Source organism: Misgurnus anguillicaudatus, chromosome 13, assembly GCF_027580225.2.
Source record: "Misgurnus anguillicaudatus chromosome 13, ASM2758022v2, whole genome shotgun sequence".
NCBI lineage: Eukaryota > Metazoa > Chordata > Actinopteri > Cypriniformes > Cobitidae > Misgurnus > Misgurnus anguillicaudatus.
Genome location: NC_073349.2, coordinates 18,932,637 through 18,957,533, shown reverse-complemented (window position 1 = coordinate 18,957,533; position 24,897 = coordinate 18,932,637). Strand labels below are relative to the sequence as shown.

General features: G+C 37.7%; 1 protein-coding gene across 1 annotated transcript in view; it reads left to right on the top strand.

Annotated features, from left to right (window-relative positions):
* The window catches only part of lrp1ab (low density lipoprotein receptor-related protein 1Ab), a 129,490-nt gene that overhangs the window by 40,930 nt on the left and 63,663 nt on the right, over positions 1-24,897 (top strand). Inside the window, exons 4-8 of the mRNA XM_073875312.1 lie at positions 9,080-9,199; positions 9,304-9,432; positions 9,518-9,775; positions 22,459-22,618; positions 24,648-24,870. Coding sequence (XP_073731413.1) covers positions 9,080-9,199; positions 9,304-9,432; positions 9,518-9,775; positions 22,459-22,618; positions 24,648-24,870 — 890 coding nt within the window. The remainder of the gene's footprint in view (positions 1-9,079; positions 9,200-9,303; positions 9,433-9,517; positions 9,776-22,458; positions 22,619-24,647; positions 24,871-24,897) is intronic.

The window sequence follows — 24,897 nt, the reverse complement described above, 5'->3', positions numbered from 1 at the left end:
AGAGAACAAGTTTTGTCAATTTCTCAGAAGCGCAACTGAAGCTTTATGCAAAATTGTGAAATCCTAAAGCAATATGAAGTGTTACGGGAAATCTGGTTGCTTTTGCCAAATCAGTTTATTTGGTCGTTTCATTACAGGTTTGTTTGAGTAACCGGTCAGAAGTTTACTTGGATGTCCTTGGCTGCACACTTAGTATTTGTCTTTGTTATTGTAAAGTAAATGTTTGTGTGAATTCTGCAGTCTATGACTATACCACTTAACCTTTGTTTTAAAGTCAATTGTGTATTAGTTTTGTTAGCTGCATTTATATTTACTACTTTAAATCTTTCCCCGCCATTGACGAGTTAACTCCGTGTATGTTTTGATCAGCATTCTGAATCTGATCTCTATCAAAAGAGATTGCAATTCTATTGGCTGTGGCTCTGGCTTGCAACTTTTTTTTTAAACGCTGGCGGGGAAACAGTAAATGTCAGTTTTCATGTGAGTTATGAAAGTAAAAAAATGCAATACTCATTTGATGTTATGCCAAATGTAGTAGATTTATTACATAATGTAACACTACTACAGTACATTTACTACCTTTCAAATCGTAAATTAGTTTGTTATTAGTTTGTAATTTAGTGCAATTTTAGAAATGCATAACTACTTTGATTTGCGACTACAGTTTACCAAACTACAAATTGCTTTTCCAATATATACAGCTTGCAATCGGACGGCAGTATACCATAGTGCCTAATTCATCATGTTACACCTCTCTTAGCCTATTCGCTCTTTACACAGGACATTGTGCAGATATGCAGCACTTACAAGCCTCTTTTAAAAGAACTTTGCACTGCTATTGGCAAACGCAACCATGACTTTCGACTTTATCAGAGCGGGGCTCTCTGTTCTGGCAGCAGCCTATCATTCTGGGCAATGGCTTATCCATTTGTTTTGATTTAGCTGTGAGGCTTTACAGCATTTTCACTGCAGTGATAGATGAGTTTGGCTCTGATCACTGCGTAAAATTGTGACAGAACAGGGAGGGTGATCGCAGTATTGCTCGGACCGCAGTGTACATTTAAGATAGATGTCACAATAATGGCAAAAGGGAGTTATTTTCCTTTTTTGTTTTCAGAGGGTTTGATTTGAATAAAAAGTGTAGTTTGAGTCCATGAACTTTCCTTTAGTCTGTGAATGGTATTTGTGACTAAGTGTAGTTAAACACTGTTGTTTTCCAAAGCACATTGTGCTCATATCTTTTCCAGTCATTGCTAAATACTCCCCCCAACACATGCGACACAAGTTCATTGACTCCTGATCTCATTCACTGAATGATTACCGAACACTCACCAGCATGCAGGGGCTTGTCAACAGACAGACAGTTAAATCTCAATCCTGAGAAAATCAACACAAAACATGTTGCTTTACAAAGTGTATTCTGTGCATCAATGGAGCACGCATTTCATTTCTGGCAGTCTTAAACCATATGCATTGTAAGGTTTAGGGCATACACTACTAACATCTCACATCTCTAAGAGAACCCTTTGAACAGATTTTTCAGATGTTATGTGAGGATGAAAGATGTTGTAGTAAAATTGGCATCTCCTGAACCAAATAATGTAATCCATATGGTCCAGTGTTGGGAAATCTACCTCAAGTGTAGTTGCCAGGCTACAAGCTGGTAATAATTTAAAGAAGTTCATTTAAAGTCAACCTTAGGAGTACAAGAAAATACCGATCCATGCGAGTATCTTAATAATTTGTTGTAGCAATTCTCAAAAATGCAATATCAATATTTTTAAAATCGAATTCATGGCTGTTGTTTCTTTGGAGTTTACATCCTGACCACTAGATAGCATTCTTCTTATCTCTGAACTTAAACAGTGACAAGAAGTACTAACATAAAAGCGGGCCACACTTTTTTTTCTGCTAACGTTTGCATATGGTGGTGCGTTATTAGCATAGACTGTAAAAATAGATGGTCAATGCCCGTTTGCTCTTTTCCATTGGTGAAAAGTGAAGCCGCCAGTGTCCCGATACGGCGCTGACATCTTGAGTCTGCGCAGTCGTGATTTCGGGAACAGCGCAGTAGTGAGCAGGAAGTAAAGCCACGAAAGCAAGGCCCCGCTCTCACAGAATGCGCATATCACAGCTGTCAATCATGATGTGACACCACCGTTTTTTATAGCATTAAAGGCGGAGTCCACAATGTTTGAAAAACGCTTTGGAAAAGGAGACGGGCCGACTACCAAAACACACTTATAGCCAATCAAATCAAATCAAATGCCGGGTTGCGTATGTGTGGGGCGGGTCTATCAACAGAAGGTCCAGATTCTATTGGGGTAGGGGCGTGTTTGTTTAGGTGATTTCAAATATCAACATTGGCTTTCAAACATCATGGACTCCGCCTTTAAATAACTACCTAAAAGCAAACTTCTTTTAAAAACGAACACTTGAATTTACATCAGCGTGATAAAAACTACAGTAAATGACAGAAACCAGCTTCGGAAAAAAGATAATTGAAGTGTAATTAAATTGTTTGGTTGGTCTCATGTCCCATTGAATAACATGGGGAGGCAGTGTTTATGACCTATACTGGGACCAGTCACTGGGGGGCAATCGAGACGTTTTGGCTCCACTTTTCAGGGCTTGTGTGGCACGCTTGGTTCTTAGTGACAGCTTTTCTAAAATTATATTCCCAAAATAGGAAATATCCCAATATTTCACCTCGATTTATATACGGTTTCAGCAGTAACAACATAAACAAGCAGCTTTCGTGGTCAACACGTAACTTTCGGTAGACTCCGCTAAGAATAAATAACAACAAAGTACTTTAAACGTAGTTTATTTATATAACAAGCAAAATAAACAACACGCATATTACATCTGAAACCGGAAGTAAAGTTCGGACCAGACGCGCATCGCGTCACCGCACATGCGTCCGATGAAACGGTCTATATACTGCCATGCATCGCAACTTATCGCATCGCATTCCCTTGTACCGTGTTAAATGTCGTATCACAAGATTCTTGCCACTACACAGCAACAGCACAGAAATTCAGGATATCAGCTGACACAAAATCGACACCATCAAATCGACTGTATTGTCATATGTTTTTTTTTCAAAGCACAGCAATGAAACATTTGGGCAATTGTCAAGCATTAATACTTATTTGCATCTCTATGTTCAGTAAGTTACTCACTCAGCGCTGATCTAGTCACTTCCCCCATACTTACCAGATGTAATATTAATAGATATCACAAGTGCCAAAGTGAGGCGCATGAAATTTGTATCTATTTCTAAATTTGCTTGCGAATTTTGCATGGTCTCGATGCCAGTATTTTTATTATTCTTTTTTGAGCTGCTGCTATGAAAAACTTTGTGGTGTGATATTAAATCATGCAGCTCTCTCTCATTCTCTTAATCTTTCTTGTTTATTGTCCTCAGCACTTCAGTGTTATTTGTACTAGAATATTGCCGCAATAAACCACAAACATGTGGGTTTTGTACCAGTCTAAATCCCACAAGGCAAGGGGTAGTTAGAGGTGTTTTCTTATATTCCAGAATGATTTGTTACAAAAAATAGCTTTTGTGATTTCCATAGAAAATAGTTTGACTATTTGTCTCCTTTGTACATCAGATTGTACAAAAACAAACTTAAAATAGCCTGTGGTGACAGAAATGCACTTTTGATGGATTCTCTGGGTCAATCGTTGCACCTTTGCACTTTATTATTTTAAGTGCATAGCTGTCAACGCATTTTTGCTTGTTTTAACAAACCATGTTGTTGATGGAATCGAACTTTTGTTTAACACAGAAGATCTCATTGCGTAGTGAGTCATGACTAGGCCCACATAAAATCGACGCCTTCAAAAGTCTCTAAAAAGTTTCTCAGATGTCCGTAGAACTGGAATGAACTCTGTATTGTGTGTGCATAAATATTTTATTTTCTGTCATCTCCGTTAAACATGTTTAATCATACCATAATCCATTGTGGAAATTCCTGCAGATTAAAAAAATATATATTTCTGAAATATTTCTGTCTGATCTTAGATGGACAGATTCACAAGTAGGCCTTTAAAATGCAGATTGTCCATCCCATGTTGTGTCCTGACACTCTTGTTTGGAGTAGTTTGTGGGTGTGAGGTCAGTGTATGAGTTTGGCCTTGCACAGGCTGGAGTTAGATGGCCAATTGATTCGATACAGGCCGCAGTGTTTTCCCTGCACGTCTTTCACTCGCTACACACACCACAAAAGCAGCATTGTAGCATGCAGCCATAGACTTTTGTGTGATGAGGACATTTTTTTGTCCCTGTGCGTCTATTTGTGAGTGAGTTGTGTGTTAATACTCTTTCTTTCTCTCTCTCTCTCTCTCTCTCTCTCTCTCTCTCTCTCTCTCTCTCTCTCTCTCTCTCACAATGTTGGAGTGCATTGTGGGTTCTTTAGATCATGACTGACAGAATGCCAAATAGCCACATTTTGCTTTTAGTTTTACATGATGCATGTCTCCTACAGATATGTGTCTCATGTGACAACATGTATTGGATGTAGCTGAGTTTCACATGGACAGATCTCTAATTGGATGATTACATACTTTAAGGCAATGTGCCATCTAATGTTCATGTCAGACATATTTCAAAATGTTCTGTGACGTGTGCAAATGACTAATGTCTGTTCCAAAATAATACAAGGACTTAACTGCACTTACTCTGCATATGGTTCATAATGTGTGTGTAAAGTATACATGATGCCCAACTGGTAGAGGTCATGGGTTTGTTTCCAAGAAATGCACATCAAGGGTTTCACTTTATTTTAAGGCATCACTGTACTTAAATGTATTACTGCATTGTAACTAGGGATGTTAACAATTAATCGATCTTCGATTAATTGTCGATAAGAATTTACTCGATAAAACTTAACGATTGTTGAAAAACAAGATCATGCACGTGTGTGTGCGGCGCCTGCGCAAAACACATACAGTCGGAGAAAAATTAAGCGAGCGCGCAAAAGTTAAACTACTAGCTATGATCACAACGATGCTCGATGCCAAGCACACGCATGTGCTTTTTAACGTCATGCGAGACGAGGCTGGCTGGCTGCCAACGCAACGAAATTACATCCGCAGTGGATCTGAGAGGGTTTGACGCAGAAAATGCAAATACGTTTAGGATACTGAAAGCAAAGACCCTCTTCAGGGAAGCCTGCAAGATTAGCATAGCAACGCTGCTATATACAGAGAAGGAGACCAGAAGCCGTTTTTAATGAACAGATTAAAATGTAATCTTAAATTATGGCAAGAAACTGTCAAATGTAAACTGTAACTGACTGTCGTTACACCCTGAATGCCCGCAACATATATCACTGATCATCATTATTGACTGGCTGAGGCGCTGCGTGTTTTCTAAAGGAAGGTTGCCATCTCCGTAATATAAGCATCTTTGCTGAAAGTACGTCTAAGCTGAGGTGACGACGAGAAAAGTGCCCTTCGTGTGCTTCTTGGATATAATTACAAACAGTGTATCAATGACTCGGAACGCGAGGTAAACAACTTGATGATAATAAAACTGTTATTTTGACATGGACTTTCATGCGTCTGTTGCAGAGTGCCCATGTGAGGCAGAGTTATACACTGTGTCTATTAGTCATTATATTTCATTACGAGATAAGTTTAAATTTATGATTTTATCAAAACAACAACTACATTGACTCATTTTACAATCCCACTAGCATGTTATTTAGACAAAATAAAATCTTTTAATTCGCGTGAGGAAGCTGTCGTTTTTATGCACACTTTTATGTCATTGGCTATATGCCACTGCAGTGAAGGCTTATTGCACTATTACTGTTAACGATTATTCGATTGATTGATCGTTAATTTAAATGACCATCGAATATGGGAAATTGCATAAATTGACATCCCTAATTGTAACAGAAAAGATTAATCGCGATTAATCGCATACAAAAAAAAGTGATTTTTGGCATAATGTATGAGTGTGTGCTGTGTGTAATTATTATGTACATATAAATACACACACGTTCATGTATGTATTTTTAAAAAAAATAACTAGTGTATATATATTTATTTATATTTTTATATATTCTATATAAATGTAAAAAAATTATATATAAATAAAAAAATCTGACATGAAAATATATGTATGTGTGTGTGGTTAAATATACACAATAATTACACACAGTACACACACATATATTATGCAAAAAATTACTTTTATTTTGTATGCGATTAATCGTGATTAATCTTTTCCCAGCCCTAGTAAAAAGATAAATAAAGCCAAAACATACATACACTGAAGAGGTGCCCAGTCCTAAAAACAAGATAAATATGTATATTAAAATCAAGGCAGGAGAAGGAAACCAAAATGTCCCACCAATCCTTGGGAGTCTCTTAAAAGACCCCTATAGAGGATGAAGTTAGGGACAGAGAAGAGTCAGTGATTATGTGATTATGATTTAGCCCATAATCAAGCAACCCTATCAGTGGGTTCCAAAAATATAAATTATATAAATTTGAATAAAAAAGTGTCACTATGTGACAAAATCCCAAAATTTGATATATTGCTTTCCTGGCTTCATCCCATTTACTTTGGTGTTAGTTGCATGTAATTGTGCATAATTTACTGTTATTACAATAATTACATCTACTGTGTTACAAAGATAAAATAAAAAGTAAAGTGTTACAAAAATGTGTACATTGAATGCACTGTTAGATGCTTTGGATAAACCGTCTGTCAAAAGCGTAATTGTAATGTTTTGTGTTGCTGCATGCAATATCAGTTTGTATATCAGTTATCTGTGCAATTGATCTCTAGTTTATTCCAGGTTATAACAAATCTTCCTTTATTAATATCAGCATTGTAATTTATCACTTGCTTAAAGCTTCCCAAGTCAAACAAATTGACTGTTTTCATTGTTGCGCTTGTGGCTTTCTGAGACCCGTTTGAGTGTGTTATGTATCTGGTGGGCACGTGGAGGCTTGTTATTTTTTGTTTGTTTGAGAGAATTCACACAGCGGTTGGTAGACAGTGATACAGTGTTTGGCAGTACAGTTACACACCCACCGTATGAAAGGACACTCACTCATGTGTGTCCGCTCTATCCTTTTAATCATACATTTGTGAATCCCCTTGTGCTTCCGTATTTTGTCAAGATAAATGCTCTTTTAATAGCAATAAAGCCTTTGTTTGTTTCTTACAATTTAATATTTAGTTGGTAATAAAAAATTATGTGTAAGAATTATACCTGTAAAAAGTGATAGGTGCTCTACTTAAAGGAATATTCCATTTTCTTAAAAGAAAAATCTAGATAATTTAGTCACCACCATGTCATCCAAAATGTTGATGTCTTTCTTTGTTCAGTCGAGAAGGAATTATGTTTTTTGAGGAAAACATTGCAGGATTTTTCTCATTTTAATGGACTTTAATAGAGCCCAACATTTAACACTTAACTCAACACTTAACAGTTTTATTTAACAGAGTTTCAAATGACTATGAACGGTCCCAAGCGAGGCGTGGGGGTCTTGTCTAGCGAAACGGTTGTCATTTTTGACAAGAAAAATAAAAAATATGCACTTTTAAACCACAACTTGTCGTCTAGATCCGGTCGTGATGCGCCAGCGTGACCCCACGCAATACGTCATGACGTCAAGAGGTCACAGAGGACGAACGCGAAACTCCGCCCCAGTATTTACAAATGTGTTGAAAGAGGACCGTTTCGACGTTGTTGTATGTCATCTGATACTAATTAATGTCTTTGTGTCACTTTATTGTTTACAATGGTCCGCAAATTTGCGTTTTATATATGTAACACGTGTCCTCCCTACGTCACTACGCATTTACGTTAGGTCGCGCTGGACCGGACCTAGACGAAAAGTTGTGGTTTAAAAGAGCTTTTTTTTTTTCTTGTCAAAAATGACAATCGTTTTGCTAGATAAGACCCTTATGCCTCGTTTGGGATCGTTTATAGACCTTTGAAACTCCGTTGAAAAAACCTGTTAAGTGTTGAGTTAAGTATTAAATGTTGGGCTCTTTTAAAGTCCATTAAAATGAGAAAAATCCTGGAATGTTTTCCTCAAAAAGCATAATTTCTTCTCGACTGAACAAAGAAAGACATCAATATTTTGGATGACATGGTGGTGAGAAAATTATCTGGATTTTTCTTTTAAGAAAATGGAATATTCCTTTAAATAACTTACTTTAATTGGTAACATCTAAAATATATAATAGTTTTTTTTTTTACATTTTTCACTTAAAGTGAGAACATTTAATTTGAATAAACTTGGCGTTACCAACTGAAGTATTTTTTTTAGTTGTAACTTTTTTTACAGTCTATATTAAATTTTCAATCCTATTGAATTTGTTTATTATAATTCATAATATAATTTAAATAATATATAATTATATTAAAAAATTATGCCTTATTGTTACAAGACGTTTACTTTTATTTTCATGTCTTGCTTTCTTGCTTTTTTATTTTCAATTTTGCTGTTTTTTTTATTATATACACTTGCGCATAAACCTTTAATTTCAAACCTTATATCAACATACATTTCCTTTAGATATATCATTTAACACTTGTTGGATCTGATTTGTTCAATATTTCATCCCAGATATATCAAAGTTTATTTTATCATTTTTGCTAGTTAAGGCTGTCACGGTTATGAAATTTGGCTGACGGTTAATTGTCTAATAAATTGTGCAGATTATGATGATTAATCGTTTGTTTTATTGCTTTGACATTTACTTTTCATAATTTTTTTGTTTATGAAATAATTTTCACACACTGTTGTGATTATTTAAATTAAATCTTTTGCAAGGTTTACCTGGCAGTAAATTTGAATACACATAACACATATTTAAAAGTAATCTGATAATGTCTCATTTATACAGGTGCTGCAGCTCCCCCTTGTGTTTTTTAGAAAGATGTGCAATCATTGCGGTGATCTGAAATCATCGCGATGAGGACAAAAAATCGCGATGAGATGATTATTTAATCATTGTGACAGCCCTATTGCTAGTCCAGATCTCAATAGCTGAATATTATATTAATCCCAATCTCTCCTCTTTTCTGCCTTATAGAGTTGGCTCATAACTGCACTGTTAAGGGCTGCCAGTACAACTGCTCAGTCACGTTGTCTGGTCCCAAGTGTTACTGCCGAAACGGCTACGAGGTTGGAGAGGATGGAAAGACGTGTAAAGGTGAGCTTGAACTTGCATGACCTCTAGATTCATGATTTATAAATACCTGAGGGATGAAAATATTTGCAAAGAGGTGACTTATGTCAAATTTTCCTTCTCATCAGATTTTAATGAGTGTGCGGTATACGGGACCTGCAGTCAAACGTGCACCAACACAGAAGGCTCCTACACCTGCAGCTGTGTGGAGGGCTACCTGCCACAACCAGACATCCGCTCGTGCAAAGCCAAGAACGGTAAAAAGCGAACACAAGCTTTTTGCATATCCTCCTCTACTTCTTCATTGTCTTGATCACAAATCAGATCCTTTTTGCTTTTAAGACCCTGTAGATCGCCATCCGTACCTCCTCATAGCCAACTCCCAAAACATCCAGGCCACCTCTCTGAGCGGAGCCAATCCCATCTCCATCAACACCAAGCAGACCACCGCCATGGACTTCATCTACGCCCAGGAGACCGTGTGCTGGATCCACATGGGTGACTCACCTGGTGCCACTCAGCTGAAGTGCGCCAAGTTCCCCAATGCCAAAAGCTTCACGGAGGAGAAGACCATCAACATCTCCCTCAGCCTACATCATGAGTGCTATGTTTTTGATTTGGGTGTCTGGTCCAGATTAGGCCTGTTGTGGTTATTACGTAATCGCATAGCAATGTTTAGGTTTTTTTTTTTAGATGCAACTTCAACAAAACAGACAATTAAATCGTTGCTGTTATTTGTAAGCCAATTCATTGTGAGCCAGAACTTTGGGATCATTACAGCACTATGCAAGATGATCCAAATCTCTTAACATCTACAGAATACATTTTTTGGGTGTTGCAGTTTACGAGCACGACTTGTTCGTGAATGACCGTAATTACATATTTTTGCTGCTTAGTTGTCAGGGATTTTCCAGTGATCTGTTTTACTCTAAGTTCCTGTCTGCAGTCATGGGAAAAGGTGATAATTGCTCTGTCAGTATCTATTTTCATTCTGCACAGTTTATGAATAAGCCTAGCTTTTGTTCAGAAATCTTACAACATATAGTTTGTTGTGGCATGTTGACAGTTTTAGGATGCCAAGGATACACTGTTTACTGTCCAAACATTTGTGACAAATACTGCAGTACATTACATTTATACATTTGGCAACTGATTTACAGTACAAGGGTAGGGTTGGGCTGGGCGTTGTACACTTTTTTTTGTACACTTAGGTCAGACGCATGTTGTGTAACTTTTCAAACATGGAGGGCAACCCTGTATTGGAATCTTATTTTCATTAAAACACAGAGATATTGGTCGTTTATAGCAAAATTACACAGATATATATTTGGGTTAATATTGCCCAACCCTAGTACAAGGTATATCAATTGTGGATTATCTGGGAATCAAACTATTGAGCTTGGCTTGGCTAGTACCATGCTTCATTTGATCTACAGGAACTTGTGGGGTGTGGAGAACAACAGGAACTTATGTTAAGTGAGGCATCACCTTCACATTGTTGCGCTGTTGAGTCCTTCTGCCTTATTAGCTGTAGGCCTCATTTTATGCTTTTGTTCTTTGCTATCTTCAAGCAAGATTGAACATCCCGCATGTCTTCTAGTTTAAATGCGGGTGAAAAGATTTCTCTTAAAGTGACACTCCCATTTCCTCATTTTACAGCTCCCCTTGAGTTAACATTAGATTTTTACCATTTTGGAATCCATTTAGCCGTTCTCCGGGTCTGGCTGTACCACTTTTAGCATAGCTTAGCATAATCCATTGAATCTGATTAGACCATTAGCATCATGCTCAAAAATGACCAAACAGTTTCGATATATTTTTTCTTTTTAATACTCTTCTGTAGTTACATTGTGTACTAAGACAATTAGAAGTTGCTATTTTCAAGGACTTTTCTGCCGTACCATGGCTGCAGCAGGCGCAATGATTTTCCAGCGCCCGAAAATAGTCCCCTTGGTAACTTTCAATAGCAGGGGACTATTTTCTGGCACTGTGTAATATCATCGCGCCTGCTGCAGCCATGGTACGGCAGCAAAGTCCTGCCAGTGATACATCACAGCTCCCAAAAATAGTCCCCTTGGTATTTTTCAATAGCAGAGGACTATTTTCGGGCGCTGCGTAACATCATTGCGCCTGCTGCAGCCATGTGACGGCAGCAAATTCCTTGATTATTACGGCAGAATGAGAGTATAGTTCCTAACCATATCTGCTTAAAAAATCACAACTTTTAATTTTCTATCGATCTTAGTACACGATGTAACTACAGAAGAGTCAAGTTTTAATTAGGAAAAAAATCTAAACTCTTTGGTTATTTTTGAGCACGATGCTAATGGTCTAATCAGATTCAATGGATTATGCTAAGCTATGCTAAAAGTGCTACCGCCAGACCTGGAGATCAGCTGAATGGATTGTAAAACAGTAAAAATCTAATGTTTAACTCTAGGGGAGCTGGAAAATGAGCCTATTTTTAAAAAAGTGGAGTGTCCCTTTAAGTGTTTTCTGCAACGAAGACATTTCCACAGATTTCACACGTGAGAGTGCGGAAATTAAATTAGTCAAGCCACAAAATGCGTCATACAATTGGGGCAAAAGGTGCCAGTGAGGAACCAGGATTCTGTATAGGCATTTCCTCTAAAGAACTGCATGCTGACATGGCTTTTAATCTCTAAAAAAATTAAAAGACCACTTTAGGTTTTGCTTTAATCATCATTTCTACATGTGACCATGTACAGTGTCTGTTAAATGTCAACGAAAGCAAACATCAGGAGTGACAATAAAGTCCACAGCAATATAGGACTGAGAACATGCCAAGACCGTGTTATTCCGTCAAATATACATTTTTGAATTCTTCCTAAAATACACGTGAAAACATTAGTATTGTTGTTTAAAAATGAATATAAACTTGTTTTCTTTGCAATATTCAAATGCAATTAAAACATTATTTTTATTAGGAAAGTTATCGGTAGTTGACAGGATGAAACAAAAATTATATTTTTCTTCAACGCATACCAATAAATGGAAATTTGCAAAGCTGGTCAAGTTTGAAGTATGGTCCATTTTTATGCATATCCAAGCTCCGCGTATAGTGCAATTTTTGGCTAAATTTTCATCATTTTTCATCATAGGTTGCACATGCACGTACATGTACTATGTAGCCCAGGAGATACCTTGCATTTTGTCGCAATGCGCATGCGTCGAACATCTGCGTACACATACGAGTCAAATAAACGATGCTTTGCAAGGCTGTGGTTTTGACAGTGTGCATACAAGTAATAAAACAGACTAGACATCGGCCTTAAAGGTCATGCTGATAAAAAAGTTTCTCTTTAATGCACTGTAAATCGCTTAAGATAAAAGCATCTGCCAAATGTAAATGCAATGGAGTTTACTCAATGACACATCTTACCTCACTCTCTCCTACACGCTTTCCTGTTTATTTCATCAAGGGTATAATCTTTACTCTGACCCTAATGATTCACAGCTTACTAAATGCTTTACTGATGTGCAGGTTGTTGTTAAGTGCTAGACCTGCGCTGTGATGTATGTGTCCTGAAAGGCAGCTCAGACTAAATATAGACTGCTGTCTGATGATGAGGACATGGAATAATGACTGCAAACATACAGCGGCCCGAGATGCTCCCAAAGACAGCTACACTTCCTGTTCTGCGTGTGTGTGCGTGCGTGCGTGTGGGAAAGCCAGTCTCCAACACACCAAGGAAGCAACTTTGCAGGAAGGGTGCACAGGGTGGGACGGCGAGTTTGCACACTGCGGTTTATTGCTGCTAGAAATAGAAGTTTACATTGTTAGTGCTGCTTTCTAAAGAATATACTTCGATTTAGGGATATGACCAAACTACCTTTAAATATGAAATGTTGTCTCATAGCTTATATAACTTTTTTAGGAGAGGTTTGGTATTTAGTTTTTGCAAGCAGACAGATTTTCAGCACAAAGAGAAGTTTTTAGAGGAAGTCTGAGCCTTGAGTTATGTCTGACCCTCCGATTTCTGAACCATCATCGACATGCTAGACCGAAAAGGGGAAATCGTTACTCATAATCTCTTTTTGTAGCATTCCTGACTTTGTCCTACAGAAACGTCCTTGCAGGTGATTTGCTGTAGCTGGTGTGTCAGATGGGAGTGATTCAGAGAACCCATCTACACGTCTTTTCTTGGAATAGTTGTGTAATATTTAGGCCCTATTGTGATTTGAGGCCCGATCAGGTTCATTTGAGTAATCCAGCAGACTGGAATCTGGCTCTCGAAGGCTTCAGCTGTCTACCAGAGCACACTGGTATGCACCCCATTGAATTTTGATGACAAACTTGTGCTCCAGATCCTCGTCTATTGTTTAAGCAAAGTGGTAGAGGTGTTTCGCTGGTTAACAAGGATGAGTTAACAAGCCGGTAGACTTTGTAATTACAACGTCTACTAGACAGACTCCAGTGGAATTAAATGCATGAGATTTTCAGGGTGCATGCAGGTTATTTTTGAGTGCTCATGAGCAATGATGGAAGGTAGCCAGTCATAACAGAGATGATTTTTAGAGACTAAAATTCCTAAAATTAAGGTACTATAAAATGTTTAGTTGGATAAAAAGCTGTGTAGTGTGTTGCAACAACTTTGTATAGGCAAGTCCAAACTCGTTTCTTGAAAATCATTATGTTCTTATCAAAAAAGGATTATGAGACATTATCTTCACAATCTCCCTTTGTTGATCAGTGAAAAAAAGTTCTCATTGTGTTTTTAAAACCTCTTTCAAGGAGTTTTTGACAATTTTAACTCTTTTCCCTCCAGCACTTTTGAAAATAGTTGCCATCCAGCGGCAGCATTTTTTATGATTTTCACAAAAGTTTAATGCCTTCAAGAAAATCTTCTTCTTTAAAGGGATAGTTCACCCAAAAATGACAATAATGTCATTAAGGGCGGAGTCCATGATGTTTGAAAGCCAATGTTGATATTTGAAATCACCTAAACAAACACGCCCCTACCCCAATAGAATCTGGACCTTCTGTTGATAGACCCGCCCCACACATACGCAACCCGGCATTTGATTTGATTTGATTGGCTATAAGTGTGTTTTGGTAGTCGGCCCGTCTAATTTTCCAAAGCGTTTTTCAAACATCGTGGACTCCGCCTTTAATGACTCACCCTCATGTCGTTCCAAACTCGTAAGACCTCCGTTCATCTTGGAACACAGTTAAAGATGTTTTATATTTAGTCCAAGAGCTTGTTGACCCTTCATTGAAAATCTATGTACGGTATACTGTCGTACGGTATACGATTTTATTCAGCATTGTCTTCTCTTCTCTGTTGTGAAGCGCATGCACGAGACTAAAGTCACGTTACTGCAGTGACACGAATGACGTACGACGCGGCTGACGTGTTATCTGGTGCACCCCAGCTGTTTTTTTCTTGTTGTTTTTTTTGTGCGCCCGGGCTTCGTTTACAGTTTGAGGGAGATGCACGCTTTAAGTTTGAAAAAAAAAATGTTGCAAACATGTCTGAGGATAACACGTCATCCGCGTCACTGCAGTCACGTGACTCTTAATTGACGAGTTAACTCGTCAATGGCGGGAAAAGAGTTAAGAAGGACTTTATTGTATCTTGAACTCATGTTATATGTGAATTGAAAAGTGTGCAACTTTAGCACTTTAGGTCTATGAAGGTCACAGGCTCCGAAGCCCACGAAGAGAACTGAAATGACACGGTCTAGCCTTCAGAGGATCCATAATTTTTGTCACCTGCGTTACGCGCCTGTCAGCGGGACACAGCAGAGACATTTCTGACTTCAGAAAATGTGTTAAATGTACCCTGCTGGTGTATATGGGTATCACCAGGTTTGGTCGTACTCATGTAAACACCAGCAGTGTACATTTAACACTGGTTATTTTGCTGTGTAGAAATATATGCGACATACACAGAATAATATTAATAGATAACACAACTTATAATCCTAAAACAATGACAAGAAACTTTTTTTCTGCTAAATACACACATTTATTTTAAAGGGATAATTCACCCAAAAATAACATTTCTGTCATCATTTTCTCATCCTCGCCTGTATGAATATTTTTTTTCTGTTGAACACAATATATATATATATATATATATATATATATATATATATATATATATATATATATATATATATATATATATATATATATATATATATATATATATATATATATATATATATATATATATATATATATATAAAATGATAAGCACACAGCTTATTGTGACCATTGACATCCATAGTAGGAAAACAAATATTATGAAAGTATTGTAATAAATGATGAAAAAGATACAGTATTTTGATAAATGGAGGTAAGCACACAGTTGACAGTACCCATTCAGTTCCATCATATTTGTTTTTCTTACTATGGAAGTCAATGGCTACAATCAGCTGTCTGCTTACCACCATTTATTAAAATATCTTCTTTTGTGTTCATCAGAAAAAGAAATTCATACAGGTTTAGAACAACACGAGGATGAGAAAATGATGACATATTTTTGGATGAACTATATGAATATCGTGATAGTCTAGGCTGTGAAGGATCCATTCCTTCTATACTTATGTTTGCAATATTTTGTGGCCCTAAATGGCATCAAATCTAGCACACAGAAAAAACTCCACAAAAGTTTAACTTTAAAAGCAGTTAAACTCCCAAAAAGTTTGTCCAAAGTGTCTTTTGACATCAATCTAAAAACGTCCTCAAAGACAGCAGGCTGTTTGTTCCGTCCGCCGTAGGTTTCACGCCACCAATTATGTGTCTTCCAGGCTTTTTACAAAACCAGCCACAAAACTTCCTCAAAGAGGCCATAAATCAGAGTATCCTCATTGAATTGCAGTGTCCAGAGGGCCTGTCCCATCAGGGCTGGGATAATTATATGTTATCAATGTTCTGATCTCCCTCTAACTGGACCTATAAATCAAGCTTTGCCTTTGCTCTTTAGTGTATATATGAGACCTTCCATCTTTATGAGTCTGTGTGGCCGGTTTGTAGAAAGGGGGTGGATGGGCATTGGTGTAGATAGATGAGTCTTTTTAATCAGATCGTGTAATGCAGGGTTTATTTGTTGCCAGGGGGGTCTGTTCTGTAATGGCGCTGTTGCAGTTGTGTGCCTTTTTTTTCTTAACACAGAAAGGAGTGATTTATAACTGTTGCATGCTGGGTAGATGAGCACTCCAGATGTGCTCCTCTGACCGCTCTACCCCGTAAACACAAATCATGAAAACCAGGCCAGAAGACACTTGCGTCGTCTTCGGCAAAGCACTTCAGTAGTGTGTAAAGTGGGGTGCTGGCCGAGACACCCCTAGTGTGAGTCATGTTATCTTAGTTGTGTTTCAGGATGTCACACCGGTATGCCATTGCTTGTGTAACAGCTTACCTCTAGATTTGGGGCCATCACACAGTCGTGATTCATGTGTCTTCTTGAATGGTGAAATACTTTAGATGTTTTCTTTCATTCTCACAGAGACTGGCTGTACTTTACTAATGCCGTTTATGAGAAACACAACAGCACGATGACTCAACTATCTGTTATCATATGCAAAGAATCAATTCTGTTAATGTTCTATCTGTAAATCAATCTCAGTTAGTTTGTTTATTTTTGTATTTTTACGATACACGAGTTCATCTGTTTTTGTTTGTTTGTTATGTTAGCACTTTATTGATTCATTGTAGTTCATTTTATTTTATTTTAGTTATGATATCCATTACTGTAAAGTTTTCGCTGAAGCAATTACTGTACCAGCTGCCATTTCCCGGTTATTTGAAACATCAGTGTACTCCAGACATCTTGAGTTTTACTGTAAGTGGTGTCATATTAGATAGAGTTCATTCATAAGAATCCCAACACGGCGTCCCAGGCCACAATGACACACAGCTCTTTGTTCTCTTAACCTGCCCAAATTTCTCATGTTCCTGCCACCCTCCAGTCTGTCACTGATATATGCCCTGTTTGCATTAGAGTTTGCATTAGAGTGTTTTAAAATGTAAACTATAATTGTCTATACTGTCAGATTTTCTTTCATGCTACACGCGACTGAAAACACTTGAAACAATTCAAGGGCACTAGGCACATGCGTACAACTATAAAATAGCTTACTGCTTTAATAATAGCTTGCCGCTAGATGCAGTATTATAACTGCACAATGGCTTTTACTTAAAGGATTAGTCAATTTTCTTAAAAAAAAATCTAGATAATTTACTCACCACCATGTCATCCAAACTGTTGATGTCTTTCTTTGTTCAGTCAAGAAGAAATTATGTTTTTTGAGGAAAACATTCCAGGATTTTTCTCATTTTAATGGACTTTAATGGACCCAATACATGCAGTTTCAACGCAGCTTCAAAGGACTCTAAATGATCCCAAACAAGGCAAAAGGGTCTTATCTAGCGAAACGATTGTCATTTTTGACAAGAAAAATAAAAAATATACAGTTTTAAACCACAACTATTCTTCTTCCTCCGGCTGTGTGACGAGCCAGCGCGACCTCACGTAATTGCGTTATGACGTCGAAAGGTCACGTGTTACATATATAAACGCACATTTGCGGACTATTTTAAACAATAAACTGACACAACAATGTCGGAACAGTCCTCTTTCTCCACACTTGTAAGCACTGAGGCGTAGTTTTGCATTCGTCATCGGTGACCTCTTGACGTCATGACGTATTACGTGAGGTCGCGCTGGCTCGTCACACAGCCAGAGGAAGGTGAGAAGTTGCATATTTTTTTATTTTTCTTGCCAAAAATGACAATCGTTTCGCTAGATAAGACCCTTATACCTTGTTTGTGATCGTTTAGAGTCCTTTGAAACTGTAATTTTAACCTGCGTTAAAACTGTTAAGTATTGGGGTCCATTAAAGTCCATTAAAATGAGAAAAATCCTGGAATGTTTTCCTCAAAAAACTTAATTTCTTCTCGACTGAACAAAGAACGACATCAACATTTTGGATGACGTGGTGAGTAAATTATCTGGATTTTTTTAAGAAAATGGAAAAATACTTTAAACTTTATCTCGTAAATTGTATTATCTACCATATTTATACTTGATACTAGAGAAGGACCGATTTATCGCCCAATAATCTCCTTGCAATGAATTTGTACTCCATGTATAGAAGATGTAAAGAAACATCACTAGTTTAATGTTCAATATTTATAGTCATTATATGAATGAACAACGTTTAGAATATTTGAAGAGTTTGGTTCCAGAACGCAATAAATCCATTTTGACTAATTTGGGTAAAATCGCTTTTTGCAGCGAAGAAGGAACGAAGAAGGACTGTCGTTTGTCAAGGCTTGGAAAAAAGGGAGAAAAGATGACAGAATAACACGGCGAATATCGGATTTTGCGTAAAATGAAGAATTTACTTTTTATACTGACCTGATACAATACTCTTATGCTGACCTGATACAACTCATCATTTCATCCTCAGAATGTAGTTAATGCAAGTTAATATAACCACCAAACTGTCAGTATCTGTATTGACGGATATAAGTCTGAATAATCGGGTATCGATGGAAAATGTTTATAGCTGTGCAGCTCTACTTGATACATTTGTCCTAACATTGCCGTATCTGTGTCCACTCACAGTAATTTGGATCAGTTTCAGTGAAATTAAAGTGAAATCTGAGCTCCACTTTCACTATTTTGCAGAAATATCTCATTGCTTTCTTACTTCATTCCTTTCATTTCTAAATAGTGTTTGCTTTTAAACTGACAGACCTAGGTTGGATTTTAGACCTGTATGGTTTCCACCGTCTGTTACTTTTTGCCTGCACAGAGTTGTCAGGTTTTTTCTTCAGCTCTGATTGGTTACAGATGTTTCTTCCAAGCATTATTTCACAGTTGTTCTCTATCTCTTCCTCTGGAGAAACGGGGATTGAAGAAAGTTGAATAAGCCGGTTTGGATTTAGCAGCCCTCCACATGATAGAAGTGTCAAGGCATTTTAGCTAGATAAAATGTTCCCGGCAATGACGCCTTGCAATTTTGCGCAACAGTTTGTTTTGCAGGCGGTGGATGTTTATGTGGAGGTGGTACACAGATGTGTGCAGGGGGTTGTTTGTGGGTACTTTTGCATTTCCCAGCAGCGCCTCCATTTACTGGAGCCGGGGCGGATTTTGTAGAAGCGTATGAGAACAGTCTGTGTCTGATTTTTACTCGCTGTACCAGTAACCGTTGCACAACAAGGATGTGTCCGTGCTTGAATATCATTAGCGTATGGCTGCTGAGCCCCCCGCCACCGTCACCACAAGCAAAACGAAGTTTTGCTGGCAGCTGTTGCAACACCAGGCATCACGGGAGGCTCTGGGGCCCGGCCCTCACAGCTGGAGCTCTGAATGAAACTTACAGAAAGAGTCTTATTGTCAGAGAAGAGAAAGAGAAAGTCAGTTTTTACTAAATTACCATTTCAAACTCTTTCCCAGAATCGAGGATATCTGGACAGCCAAGTCCAACCTCCCGATGTGTGCGGGGAAAGGTGAAGTAATGGAGAACGGCTGTCTGTGTCTTTTGGCTGGATCAGGTTTTTTAATTTGAAGAGGGTTTAGGTAGAGTGGAATAACCCATTGCCCTTGAAAAACACAATCACTTTACCCCCAGAGTGTCTCACCTGGTGTGAGATTTTCATAACGGTGCTGTGTATAGAGTCATGGAAAACCTGGAATCGACCAATTCCATGCCTGGAAAAGTCATGAAAGTTTCTTTATTGGATATTTATGTAATCCGCTAGATAGTGCTCCTTCTAATTGTAATCTCTATAAAAGGATCAAATTCATCAAAAAGAAAAGAATCCAGACTTTAGTGTTCCTTCAGGTTTTTCTGTTTACTGGCTTTTCCTTGCAGCGATGTATAAAAAGTGTGAACAAATGGGTTGAATAATAATCTTGTGACAATGAGTCAGAGTTTGGCAGATACGCAGACACGTATACACAAAGAGATGCATGAGGATTCATTATGATTTTCAGAGGAAAACAAAAGCCTGTGCAGATTTATAAAGTTTACATTTTCTAATAACTGTTTACATGACTTTGTTTGAATTTAAGCCATTTATATGCCTGATCAATATCTAGAATTTAAATAAAAGAATACCAGCATCCGAACACATAGATGTTATTGTGTCTTAAAGCTCACGTAACACACGCTGTTTCTGCATTTCTGATATTAATCTGGAGTACCTATAGAGTAGTATGACATCCTTTATATCTCTGAAGAGTCTTTAGTTTCATCAGATTTATAAAAGAAAGATTAGCTTTACCGAATCTTTCCGATAACGTACGAAAAAATGAAGAAGGAGGAGTTATAACACGGGAGGAGCGAGTACGAGTCATGCAACACTATACAACCCTGTTTTAACTTATGATTTACTACATGTTCGTGTCATTTATATAATATACACACGCCTATTTCCAACATAAGACAGAAGTCTTGCTTACCACGTGTAGCTCGTCATGACCCGGTTCTGAAAATCCACCGCATCAAACACACACGCAAAACTCCGCTGCTAATCCGGATAATAAACTATATCCATTGTTTCCATAAGGCTGGATGTCTTCTCCTTACATCCAAAAACACACTTCTTGTTGTGCCATTGTTGACTTTTGAAATTAAACAAAGCTGAGTGGCGTGATAAGCTGTTAGCAAGCTCTAGCGTCTCCCGCTGACTGACGGCTGGGCGGGGTTTTCCGCGGGAAGTTTTCCGGCGAAAGCCCATATAAAGAAGTGATACGTATCGAAAACCCCTGAAACGTCAGTTAGAACCGTAATCGAAAAAAACTAGCCGAAACTTGTACGAACCCTGGCGAAGTGCATTCGGCACAGAAATACTCTGAAACACGCCCAGCTGCATTTTTGACACTTTGCCTACGTTTAGCATGAGGAAACAACTCTATAACTGTGTTAATAAGTCAGAATGCTTGAAATACCATTAAACCCCCCCTTTAATCAAATTAAAGGTGAGTTAAACATTTGATTTTTACCGTTTTGGAATCCATTCAGCTGATCTTCAGGTCTGGCGCTGCACTTTTAGCATAGCTTAGCACAATCCATTGAATCTGATTAGACCATTAGCATCATGCTAAAAATAACCAAAGAGTTTGGATTTTTTTTTTAAACTTGACTCTTCTGTAGTTACATCGTTTACTAAGACAGACGGAAAATTAAAATTTGGGATTTTCTAGGCAGATAGGGCTAGGAACTATACTCTCAAACTGGCGTAATAATCAGTGACAGGCTGATTTAACATGGCTGCAGCAGGCGTAATGATATTACGCACTGCCCGAAAATAGTCCCCTTGGTTACTTTCAATAGCAGGGAACTATTTTCGGGCAGTGCGTAATATCACTACGCCTGCTGCAGCCGTGTTAAATCAGCAAAGTCCTCGATTATTACGCCAGAATCAGAGTATAGTTCCTAGCCATATCTGCCTAGAAAATCACAGCTTTTAATTTTTCGTCAGTCTTAGAACACGATGTAACTACAGAAGAGTCAAGTTTTAAATAGAAAAAATATAGAAACGATTTGGTTATTTTTTAGCGCAATGCTAATGGTCTAATCAGATTCAATGGATTGTGCTAAGCTATGCTAAAAGTGCTAGCGCCAGACCTGGAGATCAGCTGAATGGATTCAACTCTAGGGGAGCTGGAAAATGAGCATATTTAAAAAAAAAAGTGGAATGTCCGTTTAATAAAGCCACATAACTTCTATGTAGATATCAGAGAACAATCTAACATATTATTTTAATGCATTCTTTGGCACCTTAATTTATTTTTCTATCCTAACTATAAGGAAAGTCTTCAGAGCACGTTATACAGCTGTTTTACATATAAATATGTTTACAATTGTAATGCGTCAGAAGCGTTCTCGTTGTCTAATTGATAGGGCATGTCGCTAGCAACGTCACCATCATTGGTTTGATTTCCAAAGCACACTCCAAATCCGTGCATAAATGCAATGCAGATGTTAGTTTTATTTGGTGGGTTAGGAAACAAACTGAGATTAGCATTGATGCGAAAACATGAGAAGCTTTTACAGTTAATGTCAGACATTTTGTGGCCAGCCAGTATATTTTATGACAACTACACGACACTGATAGATCTACATTCTTTGAGTTGATAGAAAAATCGTGTAGGTCTTTTAAAGTAGTGTACAGTAGTTTTGGTGCAGCATCTTTCTGCTGAGTCAAACAAAAGTTAGTGAAGACTGTGACTAAAAATAAAGCATACATTAAAACATTTTCCCTCTTTTTCCCCTCACTTTTCCTCCTGTCTCAGATGTGGAGCAGATGGCCATTGACTGGCTAACAGGAAACTTCTACTTCGTAGATGATGTAGATGACCGTATATTTGTGTGCAGTAAAGATGGCTCCACCTGTGTCATCTTGTTGGACCTGGAACTTTATAACCCGAAAGGAATCGCATTGGACCCGGCGATGGGGTGAGAATTAATCCGCTCCATTCAAGCCTCTTTCCCCTAAAACCTTTTGTATACTGTTACGTGGATCATTATGTCTTATGTGGATCATTGCTCATTTTATTTTTGTAATTGTTGAACAAACTCTTTCCATTTTTACGTCATTTGCAGACGCAGATATTTGTAATTGCTGACACTGCATTCATAATTTTGATTTATACCCACAGTATCATTTCCTATAAATGTCTGTTTGCCTATCATGAGTTTATGAATCAGCACCTTCATTTCCCTAACCAAAATTTTACAATTCGACAAAATAACCATCACCATTAGACAATGAGTTTGTATCATTATGGGTGTGTATAATAATGTAATTTAGGTTATTTTCACAAAGACTGTTTGAGCTTTTTGGTTACAAATAAATAGCATAAACAAATCAGTGATTACTTACCTCACCTCGTTTTGACAATGACACACTGGTAATAATGAATTATAATGATGTAGTAATTATTATTGGTTTGGATATTATAGAAATCGTCAGTTTTGACCGTATTTGATTTCAACCCATATAAAGAAAAGTACCTTAGTAACCTGCGATAGAGAGGTGAAAGTTGTGGATTGCGTATTTATTTTTGGGTCATGTTGTATGGAAATTAAAGACACTTGAAGGAACACACCGACTTTTTGGGACTTTAGCTTATCCATTGTATCCAATAGCACCCACCGCTAGCCTAGCTTAGCACAAAAACTGGTAAGTAAATGGCTCCAGCTACCATACTGCTCCAAATAAGTGACAAAATAATGCAAACATAGATGTTGTGCAGGGTTCCCACACGTCCTTGAAAGTTTGTGAATCTGGGGGAAATAATTCAAGGCCCTGGGAAGTTTTTGAAAATCTACATACATAGATACAGGTCATTGAAAGTGCGTAAATCTATTTTATGCAAGAAGTTTACTGAAAAAAAATCCATATTATTCCTTGGGTAGTGTAGGATAATATCACAAAATTCTAGACTTTTTAAGCACACGTGCTAAAATGTTCGCTTTAAATGCTTATATTGTCTGTATGCCAATGTTTATTCATACCAAAACATCTGTGGTTACGTATGTAACTGTTGTTCCCTGAGAAGGGAACGAGACGCTGCGTCTCCCTTGCCATACTTCCTGTGTCCCTGTATCGTCGTCTTTGGCAGAATTTCAGATAGCAATAAACTTCTTGGCTCCCCCGTCACCCTGTCTTTTTTGTTAAGCCTCACCATTGGTTGAATTTGATATACCCATTCAGACACACTTACCCCTGGAGGTGTTCCCAAAGTTTTCACCACAGCCTTTAAGAATATAGTTCCCAGTATGTAGCCTATATGGATAAAAGATGGCTGTGTCTCATATGACTTTGTTATTTGAGATACAGCCTATATACAGTGCTGTGACTATACAAATTACAACATATAAATAGGAAAATGTTAGCATTATTTTGTCACTTATTGGGAGCAGTATGCTAGCTGGAGCCATCTACTTCCAGTCTTTGTGATAAGCTAGGCTAGCGGTGGGTGCGTCAGACAGAGTTACGGCACGCACGGAGATGAAAAAGGTATGTATGGACTTAACTAACTCTGGGGGACATGGTGAATAAGATAGTCCAAAAAGTTGCGTGTTCCTTTAACATTTAGGTATATTTCTCTGGAAATTCATGTAATTCAAACAAAAAATTTAAATGTTGGCATTATTGTATTCCAAACAATATTCTTTACTACTATATCGCAAAATATTTACAAATGTAAACTGATTTTTTTTTTTAATCATTGTCTGTAATTGAAAGTTCTCATTTCAGTACCCAAAACTCAAAAATAAAACCTCTATTACAGCAATGAGTTTAGGTTTAGATTTTGCATGTCATAATGCAAAAAAAATTGTCCTAAACCTGAGAATTTTACATAAATGAAAGCAAAATTCATTCAAAATAAAATATCAAAATGTTTATTCACTTTTTTTAATAAAATACTATGCACTTGTTGATGTCTCTGTTTTCCTTTTCTGCCCTCTCTTTTTCCAGAAAAATGTTTTTCACAGACTACGGCCAGATCCCTAAGGTGGAACGCTGTGACATGGATGGGCAGAACCGCACAAAGCTGGTGGACAGTAAAATCGTCTTCCCTCACGGCATCACGCTGGACCTGGTCAGCAGGCTGGTTTACTGGGCTGATGCTTATCTAGATTACATCGAGGTGGTGGATTATGAAGGCAAAAACAGACAGACCATCATTCAGGGATTACTGGTATGCTTGTAGTTTCATGAACATTTG